General features: G+C 37.3%; 1 protein-coding gene across 2 annotated transcripts in view; it reads left to right on the plus strand.

The window, feature by feature from the left end:
• The window catches only part of SLIT3 (slit guidance ligand 3), a 390,824-nt gene that overhangs the window by 227,066 nt on the left and 137,067 nt on the right, over positions 1–26,691 (plus strand). For both annotated transcript variants that reach the window (XM_083430686.1, XM_083430687.1), the window contains exons 7-9: positions 16,878–16,949; positions 23,361–23,524; positions 24,814–24,955. In XM_083430686.1, the coding sequence (XP_083286812.1) occupies positions 16,878–16,949; positions 23,361–23,524; positions 24,814–24,955 (378 nt within the window). The remainder of the gene's footprint in view (positions 1–16,877; positions 16,950–23,360; positions 23,525–24,813; positions 24,956–26,691) is intronic.

Raw genomic sequence — 26,691 nt, forward strand, 5'->3', positions numbered from 1 at the left:
GTATTAGCGGATTCATCCACTGGACAAAAAGCCCTTCCTTTGGTGCAAGGGCACCATTTAGATCCCACCAATAAAACAATTCCTTGTTTAAATCTGGTATAGTTAGTGTGGAAGATCAGAATGAATTTACATTATAATTATGTCACTAGTAGCGGTACTGTTTCTTTAGCCTACAACTGAGAAACCAACAATTTGTTACAGCTATTATTTTTGTAATTTGGTCAGTTAGAGAAGTGATATTGTCTCATTTAAAATCAGATGTAATAGGAGAAAAATCAGATTTTCCCTTCCTTGCCTCATTTATTTTGATGTTTGGAAGATCAAAATACACACTGATTGACTGATTGTTTTGATCCAACATGCAGAAAGATTTCTAGGGAAATGACTAGTTCCTCCTATCTTCGCCTCACTAGCAATCTGGATGGACTCCAGCAGAAAGCAGTATTGGAACATCCACTAATTTTCCTTATCAGTTGCTGTCCCATTGTAGCAAAGGAGCAACGTGCTAGAAAAATGTAGCACTAGCAGTTTCAATTTCCTTTTTTGGAATCAGATTAGACATATGAGAAGCCATGTTGAAGTCATTTAGATCTGTGCTTTTTAGGACATCATTTCAGGAAAAAGCAACCCCTAATGTGCACTGAATAGAAACCTGTTATGGGAGATTGTCCACCTCTTCCCACGTAACTGTCTACAAGAAACCAGCAATGCTGTCTTGGAGCTAAAAAGAAATGGATTTTAATTGTGTTTAGTAAGATACAGCTCTCTTACAGAGCATATGGAGATACTTGAGACAATCTCCTGACTGTTACGTATGCTGGAAGTATGAGAGTAAAAACAACAGTGGCCAGATGGCATCAAGGTGACAGGTTTTATATCATCTACCAGCAGTAAGAGAAGAAGACAACAGAGACTGTATTTAATAGACTAAATTTATTTCTTTGAAAAGTCCCTGGTGGCTGTAAAGGTAGTAGGGAAGGGTTTGGATATCTGTGTAAGTATCTTGATTAGTTCTCTGTTGGTGCTGTAATAATGCAGTCATACACTGAGTCTCATTCCAAATTATACTGATGAACATTTCAATAAAACAACAGTTTCATCCCAAAACACAATCCGTGGTGGAAAGAATTTAGGTTCTGTAGCACATATGCATTCTATGGTATGTGCTATCCCTCCCCTATCTTGTGCCCTCCAGACTACAAATCCCATCCAGCCCAGCCAGCCTGGCCAATGTTCAGGGATGATGTGAGTTGCAGTTCAACATATGAAGGGCACCAGGTTGAAGAAGGCTAGTGTATGCTATTACCAGAAATTGTGCTGGCCCTTCCATGTGGAATTCCACTTTTTGTGCTACAGATAATTTTATCATACGTACACACACCTTCATTCCCAAATTGCTTTTAATGACATGTTTCATGCTGTTATTTTTCTATCCCCTGCCACTCTCTGTATAGGGAAGTTGTTAATGTTTAATGTTTTACTATGGTTTTTTATTTTGTTGGAAGTCTCCCAGAGTGGCTAGGGCACTATGTTATTTATTTGTAGGGGACACAGGTGGCGCTGTGGTCTAAACCACTGAGCCTCTTGGGCTTGCCGATCGGAAGGTTGGCGGTTCGAATCTCTGCAATGAAGTGAGCTTCTGTTGCTCTGTCCCAGCTTCTGCCGACTTAGCAGTTTGAAAGCACGCCAGTGCAAGTAGATAAATAGCTACTGCTGTGGCAGGAAGGTAAACGGTGTTTCCGTGCGCCGTGGTTTTCGTCACGGTGTTCCGTTGCATCAGAAGCAATTTAGTCATGCTGGCCACATGTCCTGGAAAGCTGTCTGTGGACAAACACTGGCTCCCTCAGCCTGAAAGTGAGATGAGCACTGCAACCCCATAGTCTCCTTTGACTGGACTTAACCGTCCAGGGGTCCTTTACCTTTACCTATGTTATTTATTTAGTCAGTTAACAAAATTGATATACATACCACTTGACTGGGAACCCCCCTCCCCCCGTAAACCCTATAGGTGGTTTACAACAATATAAAAGGAAAGCTTAAAAATTGTTAGGTGTTGGTAAAGTACCCAAACTTATTAGGAAAAACTTTGTTTTGTGAGGTAGCTGAATTGTTGAGCTGTAAGGACATTCTCCTGCGTTCCTTACATTAACATCATTAAGTATGCCCATACTATACTGGTGCCCATACTATATTGGGAATCAGTGGTTTTGTGATTTATAGATTGTTATGACAGTGACTTGAAATACTGTGATCTTTGGATATGATATTAAGTTCTGACCCGCCAAGGAGCTCTCGTGGTGTCAGTGAAAACTGGAATGAAAAACAATTGACATGCTAGTAGATGCAGTTTCAGCACTGTTGAGCAAATAAATGCACATGCATTTTGTTCAGGGATGATAGTTTTAGAAATGTTTCTAAAGATCCTTCACAGGCAGAAAGCAAGATATTTTAGTGCTTTAGAAACAAGACATCTACCGTGTTAGAAAATGGAACATAGCAATTTTCTCTCTCTCAGTCTGAAATGTCCTGAAATCAAATAAAAGTGGGAAAGGACATAATTTTGAAATATTTTGGAATGTAGGCATCTTACACAAAAAGGTTCATGATGAAAATATTGCTCTGTATCTTGTCCGTTGTCTGAGAATCTTAAATTAATTAAGTTCATAGAACACTTATGTTATATTGTGCTCATTTGAGAGCATTCTAGAGCTGTTTTAAATTGTTGTATGCTCACAATTGATGGAGTTAAAACAATATAGCTGATGAACATTTAGACAATAGTGCAAACAGACACACCCACGTATTTGTTCTGCAGGCATGTACTATTTTGTTGTTGTTAGAAGTTGTCTCCTCATACTTTTTCTTCATTAATCTCTCTTGTCCACAAACAGAGATTGGTAGAGTTGTTTAAAGGGAAACTTCACATGGTATTTGACCATAGCTTTCTCTTTGGAATTATTTTGCATAAGATTAACTGCCCACAGTTTGAACTATGGGGGTGAGATGATTGAAGAATAGTACAGTGAACCATAATCCGTTCCGGAGGTCCAGTTGTAAACCAAAACAGGTTGTAACCCAATGCGCGCTTTCGCCAATGGGGCCTTCCCCCGCAAAATGGGTTGTCATCCCCCCAAAATGCGTTGTAATCCAAAAAAAGGGACACAGACTTCTGGGTTTGACGAGTTGTAATCCAAAACGGTTGTAATCCATAGCAGTTGCAAACCAAGGTACCACAGTACTTGAAGTCCTGTGGAGGCAGCTTCTGAAAAGGAATTCAGCAGTGTGGTTTTGGTTCATGCCATACCTGTTTTCTTTGGAGACAAGACATTTTTTGCTATGCGACAGTGTTTGTGGGTGATAAGAGTTGAAAGAGCTACTTAAAGCCACCTAGTGTTCCTACCTGCAGATTTTTCTGCAAATAGTTGTATAGCCATATATTGTACTTTGATGTACCTGTTGTAAGAAAAGCAATAGTGTAGATTAAAGCAGAAAATTAAAATTCAGTACTTTGAAATAATTCTATTCTTCCCAAATCAAAACTATATCATTTACATCAACCATCAATGAGATTGAACTATGGCTATAGTAGGACCTAATTTCTATTCCACTCACCTGCTTATTCAGCTACTTCTAGATACTGATTATGCTGGAATCTAACAAATTTACTTTTTGGGACAACGGGAAAAAATCGTATTTTGGTGCACAATTTTATTTGTCATATGTGTGTGAGATAGATTAATGAAGCCTAAATAGTTTGGTCCATTTGCTTTATTTAAAAATGAAAAATTGGGATCAAAATTAAGGTAGTCTGTAACTTAGACTCAATTTAATTAAGACAAAAATGAGGCCATCACTGAAGAACTGTGCTTTAATGGAGATTATCTCAGTGTGACTTGGAGTTCTTCGTTATGAGTACTTCTGCATTCTAGTTTTCTAGGCCCTGCATGGTGTCATCCACCAGACCTCTCATATTTTTTGGGTGAAATACTTGGGATAATCAGTTTCAGATTTGCATTTGGCCATGCAGTAGTCCACGAACTGCCGCAATGCGGTCCCTATGACACCATCTTTGAAGACCACTCAGATTCTCCCAAAACAAGATGAGGTTGCCTGCCTGCTGGGCGGGGTTAGTAGAAGGGAGCTTATTTTATCTCTTCCCCAACTGCAGAGTCTGCCTATTTGCTTCTGGGTGTAACTCAGGTGGGTTGTGTTATCTTACAGCCATCTCTTACCACTGCTTCTGCAATTGCATTTGAAACGCAGGTGAGACGCTTATCTCAACAGTTTTAGACTTGAACTTGTGGGACAGACTTCTTTTAATGGACTGGTATTCTATTATCCGTGAGTGCTTATATTAAAATAAAATAAATATTTCTTACCAAATTTAAGACAAATAATATTTAGTTAGTGTCTACTTCTTATTAAGAAATAGGGAACAATTTATTAATTTAATACTCTTTTGTAACTTTTGTTTGTGGGTATACACAAGTGAGTATTAACCATCTATAGTCACAGTAAGTATTAAGCATCTATATTTAAGTTTTTCAACATTTTGGTTATATTTAAATATGTAGAACCAGTATTATTGAAGAAAGGCTTAAGGAAGCCTCTCTTGCAGGGTAAATGGGTGCTTCTAATTAACTGCATTTTAAAAAAACAACAACAGCAAAACTTTAATATAGATATTTCATCTGTTTGTGAATCTGGCAGTCTTTTGTGCAGATTTTAATGCAGATTATTCGTTTATGTATATGTGAATGTGTGAGAAAGAGAAGGAGAATTAAGTGATCTGCTTTTGATAGGTTGACTCAGTTTGGCTCCATGTTCAGTCACCTTAACTGTACCTGATTTCTTCATTTTTGCAATAAACTTATGAAAGCAATAGCGGCCAATAAAATTTTCAACTTTTGAAATTGAACCATTTTAAGGCAGTAATATAATATCAGAGTTTTGTGGATAAAGACAAACTCTGTGATGATACTTTGAGTGTTGTTACTACCATTAGATAGCTGTTAACATGTGTCATATGCGTGCCTTCCAAGACTCAATGCACTTAAAGCCATGCTATTGATCTTAATATTTTCCCCAGAGACTGAATGTGTGAGTCTCCATTGAGACATGCTATCCTTCTTTCCACCAGTGTTATAGTGTATTTTGCAAATGTTGAGATTTGATTTATGTTGGCTTTTTCTTCCTTGTTGGATTAATAATTTAACAAATTATTTAACTACATAAAGTACTGGCATGAAGAGAAAACTGCATGTGTAACATACTTGGTTGAGTCAAAATAGCATATTTCCAATTGCTTCTCCTTGACAGAGTTAAATTTGAACAATGCTCTGGGCTGGAGCTAGAATCGTAGTCATTACAAGTAGGAGCAAACTGTTGAAGAGGGTAGATTTGCTCTGCCTTGTCCTCATATTCTGTTAGCAGAGCTTTTAGTGGGGCTTTTAAAACTTCATTGTTTGCCCTTAAACACCCCTAGCGGTCAAATGGAGAGAATAGACACAACATTAGGAGTATGTTGTGTGCCGCAATGCGACATTTGGCTGAAGGGCAGCAGCTGGATCAGTGCCAATTCTGGAAGAAGATGAATACTTTCACTGATATGGTCATAACTGTTCTGAACAAGTCTTAAAACCACTCTTACTGTCTTTCGCTGCACATAAGAAGGCAACCAGTTTCTTTATGCAGCTATCCTCCAGGATTGGCCTGATAATTTTCTAGAGGTAAAGTGGATACGCTTAATAGCTATGAATGATTCTTTGCCTGTGTGTTTTGAAATTTTAAAAATATATATTAACTTACTCTGAATATAAACTGCTAAGATATTCTCTACACTCGGTATCCTGGCACAATAAATTTTAAGTATACATTTCAAACATACATCTATCATCATCATCATTATCCCTAATTTTCAGGAAAGCAAGAGGTAAGTCTGTTTTCTTAGTTTTCTTCTGGGATAGAGTTTGCTTTCTTCTTGAACACTCCAGCATTTATTTTGTTTTAATACTTTGACCTTGGAGTACTTGCCACAGCATTTTTTCCCTACCATACATAAGCGCCATCAGTTTTATATAATTTTTAAAAGGGATTGAAAATTCTCAAGGTTCATCCTGCATTTTGCAGCAGTCAGAACAAAGAGTAAGGATGAAATCAAATGCTGCCACTCTGCACATGGAATGTATTTTGATGCAGCAGAGATGTTCACTAAGATAAAAAAAGAAAAAGTGATTTTCACTTATTCTTCCTTCTACTGCAGCTTCCCCTGTGATCTCTGAAAACTTCTTCCAGAGGGTTGAGGGAACCCTTCAGAACAGCATAGAAGGTAGCGCAGAGGTGCAGCTGAGGGGAAAATTGTCAAAAAAATACATTTTCTTCTCTTTTTTTACAGTAGCAGATGCTACAACAGGATCAGCATTGGATTCTATCCCATGCCATGCTAATTTGGCTAAAATTTAAGAATTATTTCCATAATCCTTAAATACATTTCAGACAGTGAAATGTAAGCGCTTTATGGAGAAAGCATTAATTAATCGAAAAAAGCTATTGTCATAGTGGCTTTCTCACATTTGCTAGAGAGAGTGATGCATAGAATATTTGCAGGAGCTAGAATTTGGCACTTCTTGGATGACAAAAGCTTAATCTAAAAAAAATAACACACAAGCATTTTGGTGATTCTTGGCGCTTAGAATTTACCTTCAGTCTTTCTTTTTTCATAACAAAGAAGAAATGAAGCACTAGGCATGCATTTCCAGTTTCCCAAATACAGAAGATGGGATCTAATCATGTTACGCTCATGTAGAGTAATCTGTGAAAAATGGTAACTGTAATGTCAGCTTGGTTTTGTTACATAGCAGAGAAGTTGTGGGAATATAATATAATTGTTTCTTTTTTCCCAGGAAGGGGTACATGTTTATTTTTCAGAAAACAAAGCAAAACAGAACTATAGACTTAAATTCATGTGAACTCTACATCTCACAGTATTTCACATTAAACTGCTTTAAGTATGCTGAGATAATGGAATAATATTAGGATAACTACTAATTAATTTATTATTATTAATAAGGCACAAAATAATTTTTACTAAATTTGAGCAATTTTATTGGAAGCTGCCAAGATTGGTAATTTAAGTACTTTATAAATCTTACACAATTTCAAAAACTGTTCAGTCACTATTTTACAATGTAGGCTTTTTTGTTCTTCCTAATAATATGCACCAAAATTGCTGTTCTTGCCGTTTCTGTATCTGTTCAAACCTACTTGTTATTTGACTGCATTTTGTCAATATGATTCCATTTTGATTATAGGTTTCCTCCCACTCTTGGATTAGTCTGGGCTGCCATCTTTTATCCTAATATATGTATTTAATATATGTATTTGTTTTTTTATTGATCTATATTGTGTTTGCTGTTACAAACTACAGGGCATAACTGATAGAGATAGAGAATAGAGATAACTATTTATTAACTGGGTAACTCAAAGTGATGCACAGGTGATGAGCCACTTCGTGAGCTTCTCATCTCTAAACGTCATGGCACATGGTGAAGAGAATTTTATCACTATCCCTTTTCCTCAGCTTTCTGGTGGAGTACAAAGATATGGTAACATTTCCCCTTTTTATTTTGCAGCACATTACACTGTAATTATTACAGACTACCAGTCTGCCAAATGATTGGGTAGACCAGAGCTTTCCAAACTGTGTGTTGCGACACATTAGTGTGCCAGCTGCAGTGTGTAGGTGTGTCACATGAATGCTTCCCGCGCTCCTCCTGGGGCTGGAAAGGGGTTAGTTTAACCTCCGGTTTGCTAGTAAAACTGAATTACTGTGTCGCAAAATGATGCATGTATAAAAAATCTGTCACCAACATGAAAAGTTTGGAAAGCCCTGGTGTAGACACAGTGGTAAGTCATCATTTGGTAAGTGGTTGCTGTATAACCTAATGAAACCAGGCATATATAACATCTTGTTTTGGAATCCACATATAATAGTTTAGGATGAAAATAACAGAATTTTTTTCAGTCATGCATTAGAAAGAATGATTAAAGGAATTTATTAACATAAAGCAGCCACTGTAGTGATAAGTGTCCTCCAGTCTTTTGTCCTGGAGATGGGACTGCTCTGTGGTATTGATGTGTACTTACTTTCTCCTGGTCTTGAACTAGAACTGAGGTTTGAAGAATGAGTGTGATTAAATTAATCTCATTCTCTGTTCTGAATGAAGACATTTTCAATGCTGCCTTACTGATAGTGATACATTGAGTATTCCACAGGCAACTTGGCTAAATAGAATTGTACTGTTGTGCCCTGCACAAGAGTTGTGGACTAATATTGCTAAATTGAATCATGTAAGAGTCATAGAATCATAGAATCAGTTTATGTGTTTCTCACACATGCACAAAGCAAACAGGAAACCATCAGAAACTTCAAAAGACTTTTCTTATTTCCAATATGCTATTCTTTATCTTTAAATCTGCTTGTATGAGTCACTTCATGAAAGCAGAGTTGATGAAAAGGCTTCACCCTTCCACCCTACTCTCTTATTTTCCCTGGAAAAATGAAGGCAATGAAATTGAATGGGAAATATATCTGGGATGCTCTTAATGGAGTTTCCATTGCGCTTGAAGGATCAAAGTTCTAAGAGCAACAAGAAGCAATAGCAATTTTGGTGCAGAGTAAGAAAATGTCAGCTTTGAAAATGTTAACTAAAAGAATCAAACATGTTTACATTCCTTTTGCTCTTAATGATCTAAAGAACTCACTGGGGAAGAGATTTTTTTGTCAAGCCCCTAATCTCATTAGCATAGCGTTCAAGTAGGGCTGAAGTGCAAGTTAAGTTCAATATGTGGTTTGCCGTTTCTTCTTTTAAATAGGAACTTATTTCAAAATAGGAAATGTTTTGGTAGTTTATTTAGCTCAGACCACAGGGGTGTTGGAAAAATATTTAACCGTTCCACCACATGCCATGGTCTAGATAAAAATCCCAATTCAGGAGTTGCTATGTCTATAGGAAGGAGGCTACTGTGTACAGTTAATGTTAGCAATCTAGTTGATCCTTGTAAGCAAGAAAGATGCTTGGAAAGTGTTGATCGTGAAATTTTTGAAATATTGTAATCATTGCTGTGCTTGAATTAAATTTATACAGCGAATGCCCTGTTTGAAATTGTTGGCTGCGACTGATGAGACTCCAATCTCCTAATAGTGAATGAATACTTTATTGCTCTTTTGCCAACCCGACCTAACACATACTCATACAAATACACATGCGTACTAATACACATGTCACAAAGCAAAGGTAAGCAACAAATAAGTGCATGCAGAATACTTTTTTTTAAAAAAACACACAACCTGTAAACATTCCCTCTCAAAAACAAAACAATAGATTTATTGTAAGTAATGTGATCTTCAGATGATAGCTTGTCCATAGCCTTTTAAACAAATTTGGTGGTTCTATGTGACTTGTAATAATCTGTATTCACCAATAGAAAAGGGGAGTCATTACTACAGCCTGCTGTTAGGGGCTGCAAATAATGAATGCTCAGATCTGAATATAGGTGATCCTCTGTTAAGAAGCATACCATGGTCGTCCTTCTTAAGGCAGCCAGCTAGGCAAAATCTGCCTACCTTGTTCTATAATGCCTACCAGACTGCCTACCAGTCCTATAATGATTGATTGATTGATTGATTGATTGATTTCTCTGCCACTTTCCATTCAAATGAATCCCAAAGTGGCTTACAAACAAGAAATATCAAGAACATAACAGAACACAGGTACAGCATAAATCATATGATATAATTAACAAATAATCAATGAGCTGCTGAAAAATTAACCTGCATTTTGTCAAAAGGCATCTCAGCTCACATAAATGGATGAGAGACAAATAAAGGGGGCACCTTTCCAGAAAGAATATAAAAACCTTTGTACTTCATATTGGATCAGCACACCATAACTAGAGTTATCGTGGTCTGCCTATCAATATCTTGCAATTGTCTGGAAATCTCTGCCCAGACCCCATCATAGTCATTGGTGTGTCTTCTTCCTCTACCTCAAAAGTTAAGATTTTCATTTTAGCATCGTTATAACTTAAAAGAGTTCCATTGTACAATATGAATCTACATATCCCCATCTGCGTGTATGACAGAAGAATTGCATCATCTGCATAAAAAGCACTGATACACTCTTGTCTCCTAAATAAGATGGCAGGGTGGGGTAGAATTTCAGACTAGGTGAAAAGGGAACTATGTCACAAGAGGACAGAATAAATAACAAATGTGCTAATAAGTACACCTGGCAAATTTCCTTATTTACGTGACTGGGTCTAGAAGGTTACCATCTCAGATAACTCACAAAACCCTTGGGTTCTTCTGATTAACCTATGATCTATATTTAGAAGAGCCAGTTTATGTCAAAAGCAAGGCCAGGATATGTAGTCAAAAGTTACTAAAAATACACAAAAGCAGCCCAAGTGCGTGGTGTATAGGAGATGTACAGTATGCCCCCCCCCCAAAAAAAATTTTTTTGTACTAAAACACATTAATTGTAGAATTGCTACTACACAAGCTTGCTTGCCAAAAGTTCACAGAGAGCACCCAAGTTTCTAACTTACCCAAAAGATGAAAGTTTGTTGCTATGGGTGCCAAGTGTTTTATGTATACTTTTTTGGCCTGATTCAAGAGGCTTCGAGTTTCAGTTTAAATATGCATTAGTATACTTGTGCCTGAGTCCCAGTGCCAGCTCTGTGGCAACATTAGCTGCATTAGGCATGATAAACAGAAAGGTGGGACATTTACTCCCTATTAATGTTTCTGGAGTGCAGACATAAACAACAACAAAAATATTTACACAGCCTCATAAAGCAAAGTTGTTTCTTCACACAGTTAATAATTTACTCAATTCCCTACTTCAAGGTGTGATGGTGGCTGCTTGCTTGGATAGATGTTTTAAGTGGATTAGACAAATTATGGAAGATAGGTCTATCAAGGGCTATTAGCTGTAATAGCTAAATGTTTAGGGACACCACTGATATACCAGATGCTAGAGACAAACGATAGGGGAATGCCATCACCCTCATGCCTGGCTGGTGAGCTTCCAGGAGCATCTGGCTATTAAAACAGACTGCTATATTAGATGGACCTTGGTCTGACCTAGCAGGCATCTTATATTCTGACAGCCAGATCCTGCATTTTTGACCCATATGTACTGTAAATATTTTTATTTATTTCTTTACACAATAAATTCCCCAGCACGACTTCATTCCTTACCTAGGGCTCATAAAAGACAATTTACCATTCAATTAACTGTCCTCAAAATGTTAATTTCCTTTCCAGCCCTCATTTTTCTCAGTCATACTAGCTTAGACCAGAGCTTTTGCATTGAACTGTTAATGAGGGGTGACCTATAAGCCCCAATCACATATGCTAACCAATATCCCAGCCCAGATTATTCCTCTGCCAAAAAACTTCACCACATCTCCAAAGAAGTGCAGTTTTAAAAACGAGCAGCTGGTGCCTAGCAGCCAGTCACATTGATAAACCAACATGCCTATATATTCATCCATATTGTGCTCCAGCCTTCAGTGTGGGGCTGTTAAGGAGCAGGGGTTGATGGGAGTTGTAGTTCATCACCATCTAGATCCCTACAGCTGTCCTAAGGGAAGAAACCACAGTAAAATCAATGTACATTTATTTTTACTGTGGTGCTTTTGGTCACAAGACATTGGTTCAGTGTGCTGTGTGTACCGAATAAAGAGTCTCTGCTGGCTGTTTGTCAGGTTTGCATATTCCCTTTAGATAAGTCAGCATTGTTATCTGGGGTATCTGTGAACATATATCAAGTAGAAGTGTTTTACCATCAATACAGCATTGCATTGCATAGAATTCTTGTTCCACTATATTAAACTGAATTAATATTTTGTAGTAAATGACAAGAGGCATGAAAGTTAGTTCCTGTGAGTTGTGGAACACTTCTTTTGCACCCAGATACACAGATAATACTGTTGGAGTCAATTACATAGTGTTCTGTGGACTTACACACACCTCTTCCAGAAATGACACTGAGGTATAGCAGTGATCTAATTGAAGGAGACAGAGGGAAATGTAACACTTGTTAGTACTACCATTGTTGCTGTAACTAATCATTCAGCCTCAAAGGTCTGTGTCATGGTTCCAGAACTACATCCATCTCTCTCTTCCTGTGTGTTTCTCTCTCTCTCTCTCTCTCTCTCTCTCTCTCTCTCTCTCTCTCTCTCTCTCTCTCTCACACACACACACACACACACACACTTACCACATATATATTCTTCATTAATTACAGGTCAAAAAACAGGCAAATAGCTACACTTAAAAAGATAAAGGGTGCTGGCTATTAAAATACTATATATCACTTGCTGCAAAATAAAATGCTTGTAGAATCATAGAATTGTAGAGTTGGAAGGGATTCCAAGGGTCATGTAGCCCAACCATATTGGTGTAATTGGTGGTTTTTATTTTTTATTTTGAAAAAGCTTAAACATAATGCTAAAGATTATTCTCTGTGGAGCTATATGTGCACAAGTGTAAAAGTGTAAGAATGGGAGCATTAGCAAATGAGTGGATCATTGTTGATTTTTTTAAATAGGAATGTAAGGAAAAATCCCCCCCCCCCAAAAAAAAAAACTTGCATCATTCTTCTAAGAATGACAATAATTTTCTTTGGGCACCTTTCTAAATATGACAGGTAATCCTAGAAAACAGCATATTCATACAGATACAGAGAGATGAATAGTTAGACAAGAAGTAAAAGTGCACAGTCTGTGTATTATCTCTGCACTGCATAGCCCTTGGGCTTGTGTATTTCTTTACCGATTAGAATTACGCTGAAGGCTGTAGTAAAGCCAAATGCCATACAGAAATAAGCCTGGTGCTTATTATCCAGAGGCTTGAATGGCTAACAGCCCCCTGGTAATTACACTAGATGCTCATTAGTGCTGAATAAGCGCTAATCAAAAATTTAATCTACCATATCATTTGTCAATTTGATTAGTTGTTTGTGGTAATTGGCTTTAGAAATCAAATGTAACAGAAAATCAGAGTCTATATTATATTCACAAACTAAAATGCTTTGGTGAGGAAAGGACATTCTCCAAATGTATATCCATTCAAAACCAGTGTAACAAGAAAACATCATGCATTTTTTATTGATGCAAAGCCATTTCCCTTGAGAATAAGACTTGCAGTGAATCTTTCCTTCGTGCTAAGAGGACACAAACCTATTTCTGTCACAGAAGCTGTAGCACGGGACAGATGTTTAGCTATTATTAATAAAGGTTTATATGATAAAATGGTGCCCATAAATTCATTGTAAACTTATTTTACTCAGCACAAAATTACACATCTATTAATATTGTCACCAGTCACCTTGTTTAATATAGACAATAAAAATAATAATGTTACTTTTATACCATAGTTTTTTCTGATGTCATAGCTGTAAAATTTAATTCTAGCCCATTATTCCTGCCTTAGAATAAATCCAATGTCAGGAAGATGTTGTAAAATGTTTATTATTAGAAAGTCATACGGCAGTACTCATGTATGCTTGCAATTTTTTTTGTGTTACTTAATCCAACTAGGGGCACGGGGGACATTACTGGCATTTGTTAGAAGGTGTATTTAGGATTACAACTTCAGTCTTTCACAATTAAAATTTTATATTCGTTGCTACAGAGACTCTCTGGAGCCTTGCCCATTCGTTTCACAGAAAAGAGGGGACACTTATGCAGGCAGTCTGGGAAATTGCAGGAGAACTGAATCATATGGTGTCTTTTGTCCTCAGCTAACTTTAACCTTTTTGAGTTTGCAGAATCAATCCTGAGCTCTAAAGGGCTTACTTACTTACTTCGCCAAACCTTTATTTGACATTACAAGTATAGGTAAAGGTAAAGGTACCCCTGCCCGTATGGGCCAGTCTTGCCAGACTCTAGGGTTGTGCGCTCATCTCATTCTATAGGCCGGGAGCCAGCGCTGTCCGGAGACACTTCTGGGTCACGTGGCCAGCGTGACAAGCTGCATCTGGCGAGCCAGCGCAGCATACGGAACGTCGTTTACCTTCCCGCTAGTAAGCGGTCCCTATTTATCTACTTGCACCCTAGGGTGCTTTCGAACTGCTAGGTTGGCAGGCGCTGGGACCGAGCGACGGGAGCGCACCCTGCCGCAGGGATTCGAACTGCCGACCTTTCGATCGGCAAGTCCTAGGCGCTGAGGCTTTAACCCACAGCGCCACCCGCATCCCAAGCGGGTTACAAATTACAAGTATAGGCCATCATAAAACATCCATATATAAAAATTTAAAACATATATAAATAAACAGCCATGTAAAATATATATTGACAAGGATTTTCATTGGGATTTCTTCCCACTAAATTGTGCCAGCCACCATTCTAAGAGAGCCTGTTGACAAAAACTCAGCCATCCTTGTAGTTACTTCTGGGTAACTACTTCTGTGTCAGACAGATACTCTGATATTTTCATTGTGCCATGATTTTAGACTACTCAATAAAAGGGGATAGCATGTGTAGCTGGTTGTATAATGGACAGTAGAAAAAGTACAATTCTAAAAAACAATAGAACCATTCCTACAAAGACCAAAACCAATAAAGCCATTTCAACAGATGTACAATTGATATTCCATAAATGACTGGGTCACAACTCAGGGAAAGTCTGCTTAAAAACATCCTCAGTTGTTGCCTAAACTTTATGACACTAGGCATCTATCTAATTTTGATCAGTCATTACTGTTCTTCAGTGTTACTGAGTGATTTACAGCAAGAAGAAAAAATAATTAATGTTTCCAGCTGCTAATATTGGGACTTATTTATGAGTAGATGGTTTACTAAGAGAGGAGAACAGGAATACTATATTACATTTTTATTTTGGCCATAATTTCAGGAATTATGTTTCTTTCTCTTCTCTCTAACTTTATGTTAAAATAGAAATATTCATTGCTGAAGGGACCTTTTCAGTACCTGTCATCTTTCAACATAATATTTGGCATTTGTGGGATTATTATTTTTAAAGTTACTCTGTTATTCCATACATGTTGAAGAACTCTGCCAGATCAGGTTTAATAACCATATACATTTTCCAGGAATTAAGCAGGACCAAAGAGAAATCAGATATTCCGTTCACTGATTCCTCCCCAGAAAAAAGTGCAACTGATTTGGTTCTATAACTTTTTCCACAAACCCATGTGCAGAATCACTTTGCCAAAAGTCATTTTGTCAGTGTAATCCGATTTATGTCTATTCAGAAGTAAGCCCCATTGAGTTCAATTGGACCTCCTCCCAGGTATAGGATTGCAGCCTTTAAGTGCCAAACCCTGCTTCAGTAGCCAAATTATAAGGATTATACTTTCTCTGAATACTAGGCTGTTGACAATACAGTACTGAACCTTGAACTATAGGTTGCATGCGTAACTTCAAGCTTCAGAGCTTTTGCTATGTACAGGTTTCAGGAATGCATATACAGAGTCATAGCAAAATGCAATTTCCAACAACACTCTGGGAGATAAGTTGTCCCGAAGCTGTTCTGAAACTGGTATATTATCTTCCAACATGCATTACACATATCAAAGAAGCTCTGCTTTATGGGTTATAAGAAGTGCATTTTAAACATCTACTAGTAGCTGCTCTTTCTGCACCTCAGAATAAACATGGCCTCAACTGGTATTTATTATATTTACACTCAAAAGAGATGATACTTCAGTAATAATAATAATAATAATAATAATAATAATAATAATTATTTATTTGTACCCCACCCATCTGGCTGGGTTTCCCCAGCCACTCTGGGTGGCTTCCATAGAAACCAAAAAACACTAAAATATCATACATTAAAAACTTCCCTGAACAGGGCTGCCTTAAGATGTCTTCTGAATGTCAGGTAGTTGTTTATCACTTTGACATCTGATGGGAGGGCGTTCCACAGGGCGGGCGCCACTACCGAGAAGGCCCTCTGCCTGGTTCCCTGTAGCTTTGCTTCTCGCAATGAGGGAACCGCCAGAAGGCCCTTGGCGCTGGACCTCAGCATCCAGGCAGAACGATGGGGGTGGAGACGCTCCTTCAGTAAAATTATACGTTTTAATTAAGTGAACAATTTGCAGTGATATAGAAAACCAAATAATAGATTTGCATGTACATATGAGCTATAGTGGCTAGGTAGGTAAAACCCATTATGTGGTTATATTTTCACATCAGACACAGCTGTACAGGTATACATTTGAATAATGTGGGGTACCATAAGCCCTGCCAAACAATTTCCCCATGTTCATGTTCACCATGCAAAGCTCTCCTACTTTTTCTCTATAAAAATCTACCCATCACAGAAGTGGAATTTCATTAGTCCTAAACCCATAACAGCTTGACCTAGAAGCAATGAGATGTCACTCTTCTCCTTGCTATGCCAATACTATTAGCCACCCTTTCTCCACTATGCACCCCTTCTGTGTGATAACAATCCAGGCATGCTTTGGTAGGCTGTGCACACTGTATATAGAGTTGCTCCTTCCGGAAACTATATATTTTCCCCATACAATTATTTGTTAAGAAGCCAAATAAGCATTACATCCAACTCCATACTTTCAAACGGTCACAGTGGAGGATATCAACAGAAGGCTTTAATTTCAATCTAAATTAGCGTTGTGCCTTTTTTTTTTTTTTTTACCTTACTAATATGAGTTAGAATTGTGTGTCTGTGCGGATGCACTTATTCATATTTGCAATAGAAACACCTTTTTAACTATGTTGAAATTGTTTCTGTGCTATTTTTTTCAAACCAATTGTAATTAGTTTTGTAAATAGCATTTTCAAACTAATGTAAATGATTGTGCTTCTTTTCTTTATAGTACCCTCAACAACAACAACATCACCCGCATTCCTCTCACCAGCTTCAACCATATGCCAAAGATCAGGACCCTGTAAGTATTCCATTCTGAAATGCACGTCACTTGAATTAGCACACACAGCATTTTAGTATTTTTTTATTTGTTATTTAGCACATATTAAATAAACTAAATATAATGGCCTAATCTGAAAAAGAGTGCTGTGTTCTTGTTTTTCTTTTATTGAAATATGTGGAAGAAGCCATAACTGGAATTGGGCTGATGTTGGTGGGGAGACCAGGAGCAGGGCTACCATGATGTTTTCATGGCCAGTCTTTATTTAGCATTTCCAGTTGCAACAGAAGCAGAGATTCCAGGCCAAAAAAGTGCAGGCCATAAGCTTGTACAGCTTGATACATAAGGCACCCATTCCTGAAAGTTAGGGGGTCTGGGTTGAGAGTTATTTCTTGGATGGGATTGCAGCAAGAGAGACTGTGCAGAAACCTTGAGCAATCCTAGGGCAGAGTTGTATATCATAGTACTAATACTAACAACAAAAGCAGCATTTAAGGTGTAGTCCTATATAGGCATGCCTGTGACTAAATCAGTTGGGCATACTGATTCCACGGGTATAGAATGGCACTGTTCAAAGAGCGCTTATTTCAATAAACTTCATAACAATGCTAGAAGATATTATTTATGTGACATAGATGGAGGACTGAAGCAACAAGAGTGGTTTGCCTAAAGCTACTACCAATACAGCCTTTGAACCTAGGATTTCCTGGCTCTCAGCATGCTATCTTAGCTGCTGTGCTGCTTTAGGAGATTGGTGTAGTGTGGAAAACTGCTCCTGAAATATTCTGAAACCTTGGCAAATTAGGTAAAAGCAAAGTGACAGTGGCTTGCTGACATATGTATATCCTTTCCTTGACATGCTGCAGTTACAATAGAGACTCTACAACCCAATAGGCTATGATATAGAATTCAAGGCATTCTGGTCTTTTCATTGAAGCATGAAATGGCCAAGGACACTGCAGCTGTTCACATCAGGAGGAGAAACTAACATTGTACATGAAAACTTAGTTACTCAATTTGTTGTAGTGAGGGCAGAGTCATTGCCCAAGGTATCAGTTTGGTGTCAATCTCTACTAAGCCTGAAATGAGTGTGTGCTACAAGACAATGGAGTAAACTGGCTAATGATGTGTCATGAACATTCCTACTTTTTGGCTTTTTGGCTTTGCATCTTATGTTAATTAGAATAAATTCATTTTTTAAAAAAAATCTGCAATTACATTGCCTCCCATCTGTGTTGTAAAAGAAAGACTTTTATTGTTTAATTTTAAAAGTGCTAAAGTCTCTTTTATGGGTTAGTCAAATATTATCAACAGTCATAGGATTTGCCTATTTCCCTCCCGGTGTGTTTCATTATGAAGCCAGCTAATCTAGGCTTGTGGAAGTTGTGACCTTCCAAGTCAAAAGCAACCTAAGGGCCACATATGCCAATATACCAAGGGATCAATAGATGTCCAGGCTTTATTGTGTATCTCAGACTACAAAAACAAATCAGAATCCAGAAGTGTTGTTGAGCACCTGGCAAGCTGCAGCTCATTGCTGAGGAACTTTTTTGTTTTGTAGATCACAAGCTGTACAAGTCTGATCCATTTGTAGAAGACCTGGTATTATAACCAACAGTGCTTTTTTACTATAAAAAAAATGTTTAGGGGTACTCTCATTTTCCTACTCATATTGAAATACTGCCCCTCAATGAGGCCAAACTGAGATTCACAAAATGTTTAGGGGTATGCGTACCCCCGCGTACCCCCAGAAAAAAACACTGATAACCAATATACCAGCAAAGTGACTGTTATTTGCCCATACTGACAGACGGCCAAATTTAACAGTGGATTTTTAGTTGTATGTATAATATTTCCTTTTTTAAAGACAAATGCTCACATGAACTATTATTTGCATTAATTAATTAAAAAGTATTTTATATTTTTGAGCATTTCCCTTCTAATACCCTTGTGTCATCTCTTAGTTATTTCAAATCGATCAATCTGTGTGATAAGCAGACCACAGTGTCTGCTGCCATTTTCCTTTTAGTTTAATTTCAGAGATGGCTTTGTATGTAGCTCCCTGGAGACTTATATTGACTAATTCCCTTTTGCTGTAATTAAAGGGAAAAGGGGGGAAGGAAGTCATAAATGGAATTTAAAGGAAAGCTTTTATATTGAATTTTGAGATTTAACATTTTATAATGCTAACCCAAAATGATATTCTGGAAATTTAATTTAGGTTGTGACTAAAAGGGCACTTTTAAAAACTAGAATTTGTATTCATTCCCCTTTTGAGTGCTATAAATGTACTTCCATCAATTTTAAGTAGCATGTTTCAGTTCATGTGTACTGCCAAATAATTTGCAATAGCCGTCTAGGCAGCCCTGCTCTTTATGAAAAATAGAAGGGCTGGACTATAATAGAAAGGTTAGATCTTTCATTTGATTTGTCATCTGTTTTGTTGCAGACATCAATGCCATCAGATGAATAAATTTAAGCATGCATGGTGGGGACAGATAGTATTTCCAGGTTCCTTGTATTAGTGTTATTGAAAGATGATTTCATATTTCTAAAATTGTTAGAAATGTTCTTCAACATGCTAGTTAATATTTCTACCCCTTTTAGCATTCCTTATTAAAAATGTGTTAACCCAAGTGGATATTAATGGTCCTCTTGCAACCAATGTGCTTATACAGAAAAGATTGCCCATTTAATAGGACTTGTAAAAGTGTACTGCATGAATCTCCCACATTTCCCATGCTATTAAGCTGTGTGTTATCTGATAGAGGCATTCACTTTAAGAAGACTTTCCTTTTTTTATTCTGTTTGGTAACACTGGGACAGTAATAAAGAAATGCTCTTTCTGAAGCGGTGAAATTACTTTGCTAGGATGGCCAGGAAGAGCTTTCTGCCACTCTGACACTTCTAAAATTTCAATTATGAGCTTTCCTTGTCCATGTTTGATACAGCACAGTTGATGAAAAATGAAGGGAAGCATATGGGTATGATTTAGTCCAAATTGGATTGATTATAGGAGTGACCCACTAGTTTCTATCCAGGCCTCTCATTATGGCTGAAGCATTCACTGCCTCGTAGTTGCTCAGAGCCATCTATAAACTACATTTAGGGGTATCCATATCGCAGACATATAATTACACTTAGCACATGTGTTAGGAAATACTGTGGGGGGGCAAGGCCTATGTAGTAACAGAGCACCTGCTCCTCTCTGCCACATAAATGCATAGAATTTATAGTTGTTTACCATAGCCATTGCATGCTTTATTTTTTTTTGCCCCATCTGTTACATACATTACAGATCAAATTAAGTCACAGGTTTATTCTGTCTTTGGACATTATTCTGCCTTTGGACATTTTTAATATTTTAATATCAGGGTGTAAGAAAGATATTTAATTTGAGTTCGACTTCTAAAGAAGAAAAATTGTGCAATACACATGTAGCACTTAATTATATTTTTGTGGTTGTTAATCTATTAATTCTATGTTATGAGTTGTTGATTTATTCTTTTTCTGTTATCCTGCTTCACTTTATTTTTTAATCCTTGTTCAGATCTGACAAGAATTAATTTGCATTGATCTGTTTCCCTTTTGATGAGACAGCTATATTTATACAAAATATTGCCCTGCATTCATTTGCCTTGTTTTCTTAATGTTGACTTTCTTGCTGTAACCAATGAATGAATGGTTACACATATATTTGTCTGTGTTTTCATATAGATTAAAGGCAGACTAAAAAGACTTTGCAACAATTTACAGACACTCCACTTGTAATAGAGGCCTCTTAAATTACCTATTTATTTATCAAAGGCACATGGTTAAGGCTTGATAGATCCTCCCCCACATGGACTGCTCTCCAGAATGCACACTGTACGTTGCACAATTTTAGCACAAATAATAATGTATTTGCATTATTGGTCACTGAAAGGGGTAAAAGGGGAGAGGAGCACTTTTATACATCTTTAAGTCTGGTCGATCAAAGAGGAGGAAGATGGTTATTCCTTTATGATGAATCATTTCAGTCCTCTGTACTTCCCAAAACATTGACTCTCTGAAGCAATTTCTTAGAGGATATAATAGTTTAGGGAAGGTATGGCCAAACTTGGCCCTCCAGATGTTGTTGACCTACAACTCCCATCATCCCTAGCTAACAGGACCAGTGTTCAGGGATGATGTGAATTGTAGTCCCAAAACATCTGGAGGGCTGAGTTTGACCATGCCTTTTTTAGGGAATATAATATTACATCAGTAATTTCATATGTCTGAATGACAATAACAGAATATTATCTTATCAAGTCAGCAGTCTTGCAGTGCAACACTGCATGTCTGTCCAGAAGTAAGCCCCATCACATTCAATGGGGCTCACTCCCAGGTAAGTGAGAATACAATTGTGTGTTTGTATCAGTGATGTGGTGGAGCAAAAACAGGCACGGGTGAACTGAAGCCACTTATTTCACGAGAGGAACACTAATGTCAACTCTTGGGGCACTATTAGACCATATTCTGTATGTTAAATAAACAAAGCATTTCTCAGAGATAAGCCCACCAAAGCTAAGTAAAGTAAATTAGGTTATATTAGCATGCATGGCTAAGGGTTGCATTGCTACTTATTTTTTATACATTTCACACACAAAAATTATGACCAACATATTGCAAAATGTCACAAGGTAGTAAGCAAGTTTTGAGCTCATCAGAAAGAACTCTTCGTCAGACTGAATGTTCAGCAAAGCAGGGGTGAGGGGGGGGGGAAAGCTGACTTAGTATTCAAACTATAATGTCTGCATTGGTGAAAATTCTAGAAAAGGCATGGCTATAGGAGTACTTGCACTTCGGAATTTACCACTACACCACTGCTTTGTACAGACGCTGACACAACTTTGCAATAATTAAGCACCACTATTATTTCTGCTGCCTGCATGTGAAGTAAAATTGATTAAGTATTCTTACATAGGTAAACAGTTGATTAAACTGTAAATGTAGTGGTACATAACTAACCTTCTCTGGATTGGGACTAACATGTCTTTCAAATCAGAGCTTTACCATGATATTTTTGAAACTCTTTACCTTTTGATGTTATTTTCATGAGTGCGTTGATTAAATTGTAAGTTATTTTATATTTAAAAGAATATAATGTTCTTCCATAGTCTTCAAGAAGGTACCTCTGTTGTAGTTTTAGAAATATGCAAATGTATTGAAATATTATCATTAGTTAAAAACCATATAATTACACTAGTAAACTATTTAACTGGTTAACAGCCATTAAATATTTCTAAAAAGTCATTTCACTATACAAAGACATTGCCTGAATGAAACTAGTCTCTCTCCTTGTGCCACTAAAACAAATAATTATCCAGTCTTTGATGAACAGATATGTGTGCTTTTAATAGTCTGCCCTGCAGGTCAGGCAACTTAAGCTTTACTGGACACAGTAAGTAAGTGAATTCTGGAAATTTCCCAGCCGAAAAAGGAGAAAAAAGCCTTGTAGGCCACTAGCAGACATACAAATCTAGAGACTGTCGGCTTAGGCGCCACCACAAACCCAATTGCAACTGTCTTAACATAAGGCTCTCTCACATTCTTAATTTATTTGAGAGATGGACTAGACTGTGTTTTGCAGCACTTTGTCTTTGTCAGTGCAATATGTAATGTTTGTCTGTCAAAAATGAGTGTTCTGTCCAACCCTGTCCTACTGAAATGACAGTATTGTCATGGGGACTTTGCTTTAATGTCTTCCTGTCATGACTCATAGAATAAAGGATGAAGTATTATTTCCACATTCTGGCTACCTCATTTTTCAAATATAGAACTTTTTTATAGACAATACAACACAAGGTAGCTTCAGAAGCTAATGAGAAACTACCTAAATTTCAGTGTATCGCTCATCACCTCTCTTGCTAAACTTAAGATGTCGGTATATAGCATCTCTTTGCATGTAGGAAATTGAAGTTGAGATGACTTTCCCCAACATATTGAATTCTTCTATGCGCTACAAATTTCACAATCTAGTGTAAAAAAAAAAAAAAAAAAAAAGCTTTGTTACAACATTACTATCTAAAATACATTGTTGGTTGTTTCATTAATCTCTGGTATTTGCTTCACTTTTTAAACCATTATTTTAGTTTGTGTGTGTATATATATTTTTAAGCCCTATGGCTTATTTACTCAGAAGTACCATTGTAGTCACTAGGACTTCATCCAATTAAGTGTGTATAGGATCACACCCTTAAGTTTCCAAATGGCAGCATCATTATATCACTGAAAACCTGTGAAGTCTCAGTGCATTGAATACACAAACATTATTATATGACAGTGTACCGCAGTTGAGCTTCAAAATCAGTGCTTGTGATAAGACTATGCAAGAGACTAGATTGTTTTATTATGCCTCCATTTTTGAAGACTCCAGATCTGATGTGAATCTTTTTCTATGCATTCTAGACGGCTTCATTCCAATTATTTATACTGTGACTGCCACTTGGCTTGGCTTTCTGATTGGCTGCGTCAGAGGCGATCAGTTGGGCAGTTCACGTTCTGCATGGCACCTGTTCATCTGAGAGGATTTAATGTTGCTGATGTTCAGAAAAAAGAATACGTCTGCTCAGGTAGTATAAATTTATCATTTTGCTTTTTTCTGTTGTTTTCTACTGATGTTCATATTAAGCACTCAATAAATGATTCTAATGTTGCTCCTATTTAAATGCCACTCCTTGCTAGTTCCAGTTCAGCCATGCCCCAAGTAAACCGTGTAATATATTTTAAATCACTATGATTTGTTCAGAGTCTTTTCTGAACTGCTGGTCTGTGTTAACAATTCTGTACTTAAATTGTCTTTTTTCAATTGTGGTCTTATATCATATTAATGCGAAAGAGTAATTAACAAATAATGGGATGCCTTTTCTCAGGGGAATGCCTTCTGAGCTCTATATCTGACTAGCATACAAATGGAATGAATAAGCAAGTGTATATGTAATGCTAGAGTTTAATTTAACACACAGTAAGCTTGTGTGTACATTCTGACTGATTGACTGTCTGACTGACTGACTGAAGGAAGAAGTCTGCATTTTGTCCCTAGGTATTATAATTATGAAACTTTGGAACATGTAACCTTTCTTCAAGTCTCCCAACTTATCTGTTTTGGTTGCTGGTTAGATATGATACTTAAACATAGGTAGCATCTGGGAGAAGTTGAACAGACATTTAAACTTGAAATATCAGTTTTTATTGATTGATAGAATAGTAGTTTTTAGGCCACTTTTAGTGTTCTTAGCTCTGGATAACTTTGAACCTCTGTAAGATAACATTGTCTAAAGTGTTTAGTTAATCATAGACGATGTAACTCACTTGGGTACTTTCTTATTTTTAATGTAAAAGGGTAATAGGTGTGGGTTCCCCTGCTAAGGTTCCCTCCACTCCCTAGTTAGGAAGACATGGCACAGTCTCCTTGCATTTTTGTTTGTTGAGTAGCATAAAGGATTGGTTTTTAAAAGGGGAAACAATATCCTACATTTTCAGAACTACACTGTGGTGAAGAAAGTTTACAACTTGTTTTGGCTGCAAGCACACCATACATGTAAAGCAGATTGCTAGGAACTTTAGTTTACTCCCACAGACTACAGTCCCCAGCGCTCTTAACAAAGTTTAATTCTCAGGCTCCTTTAGGAAAGACACAACAAAGTCAATTGAATGAAGATAGGGTAGGTTCTGAAAACACACATCTCAGGTACTAAAGGCCAGGGCAAAGAGGTACATCTTCATCTCACTGATAATGTTGTTGTTGTTGTCATCATATTAAACAATGTGGCAAGTAAGCTTTGTTTTACACTGATATAAATGGCAGATTATCACAACACCACATTTTAAAATACTGATATTGATTCCTTTTCTTTCCCAGGTTCACATGCTGAACCTCCATCCTGCAATGCCAATTCCATCAGCTGCCCATCTGCTTGCACTTGTAGCAACAATATTGTGGACTGTCGAGGAAAGGGCTTAACAGAAATCCCAGCCAACCTTCCGGAGAGTATTGTAGAAATGTAAGTGCCACTTTGGCTCTCTCTGCTCTATTCCAGCCAAAGATAGAAAACTCACATGGAGCTTGCTTTTGATTTATTTTATTTTTTACCATCAGTTTATGGCAGTAACCATTTACCAATGGATATTCCAAAATTTACAGTGCAATCCTATTCAGAAGTCCATTGTGTTAAATGGATGATTAAGTGGGATTAATATTCCAATCTGAACTTCTATTGTAAAAGTTGCTTTTATGCATAATATGTGGTTTTTCAGTATGCACCAGGATGCGTAAGAATATGAGGCCTTTGGAATTTGCAAATTCCAAATCTTTTCACCCTGTACTAATATTGTGACATTAACTGAGAAACAATGATCATTTACACTAGCAATCTCCAATAAACTTACAAAGAACAGGTTCTATTCAATGAAGTTATCCATTAATGCAGAATGTCTGCCTCTGCAACAGAACTGTCTCTCCCCATCAGCGCCTCATGTGTCCCCCACACTCTTCTCAGATCTGTTCCCGATGACAGAGGGAACCTCAGAACAGATTTGGAGAGGGCATAGAGGGCATGCAAGGAGAAGTGAAGAAGAGGATGTCATCGTAACAAGACAATATTATTTGATACAAGCCATTATTATTAGTAGTAGTAGTAGTAGTAGTAGTAGTATGCTGCCCTATACCCGTATGTCTCACTGTAAATGAATCCAGCATTGCTCATCCTTTGAAACTCTTCCCCTTGCCCCTCTGTTATGGAATTTACAATGAGTGGATATTGGAAATATTTCTGGTTGTGGTGCCTAGAATTTGGAATAGACTCCCAATCACCAGTCTTATTTTGGGATTCAAGATGACCTTAAGAGATTAGAGAACTGGGCCAAAACTAACAAAATGAATTTCAATAGGGACTAATGTAAAGTTTTGTACTTAGGCAGGAAAACCCCGCTGCACAAATATAAGATAGGGGACACCTGACTTGCCAGTAGTCCATGTGAAAATGATCTATTGCAAGTTTAACATGAGTCAACAAGTGTGATGCAGCAGCAAAAAAAGCTAATGCTATTCTAGGCTTCATTGATATAACTATTGTGTCCCAATCAAGGGAAGTCATAGTACTGCTCTGTTCTGTCAGACTATACCTAAACTACTGTGTGCCACAATTTAAGCTGGATATTGAGAAGTTGTGCAGAGGAGGATGACCAAGATGATCAAGGGTCTGGAAACCAAGCCTTATGAGGAATGGTTGAGGGAACAGGGTATGTTTGGATAAGAGGAGACTGAGAGGAGATATGATAACCATTTTCAAATATCTGAAGGGCTGTCACATGGAGGATGGAGCAAGCTTGTTTTCTCCTGCTCAGAGACTAGGACCCAAACCAATGGTTTCAAGTTAACAGAAAGGACATTCTGACTAAACATCAGAAATAACTTTCTGACACTAAGAGCTGCTTTGCAGTGGAATGGAAGGTGATAGACTCTCCTTCCTTGGAAGTTTTTAAGCAGATGTTGATTGGCCATCTGTCATGGATGCTTTAGTTGAGGTTCCTGCATAGAAGGGGGTTGGACTAAATGACCCTTAGGGTCCCTTCTAACTCTTCAGTTCTATGATTATATGACTCTATAACATGTAGATAGAAGCTTAGAAATATTCATGAATTTGTGCTGCAAATTGAAGAACTTGGCAATACCCCAAGGTTCCAAAGTTCAATTATTTTACTTTCACAAAAGAGCAAATTTTGGTTTATCATAATGTAT

This window comes from Podarcis tiliguerta (genome assembly GCF_965153285.1).
Source record: "Podarcis tiliguerta genome assembly, chromosome: 2".
NCBI classification, from domain to species: Eukaryota; Metazoa; Chordata; class Lepidosauria; order Squamata; family Lacertidae; genus Podarcis; species Podarcis tiliguerta.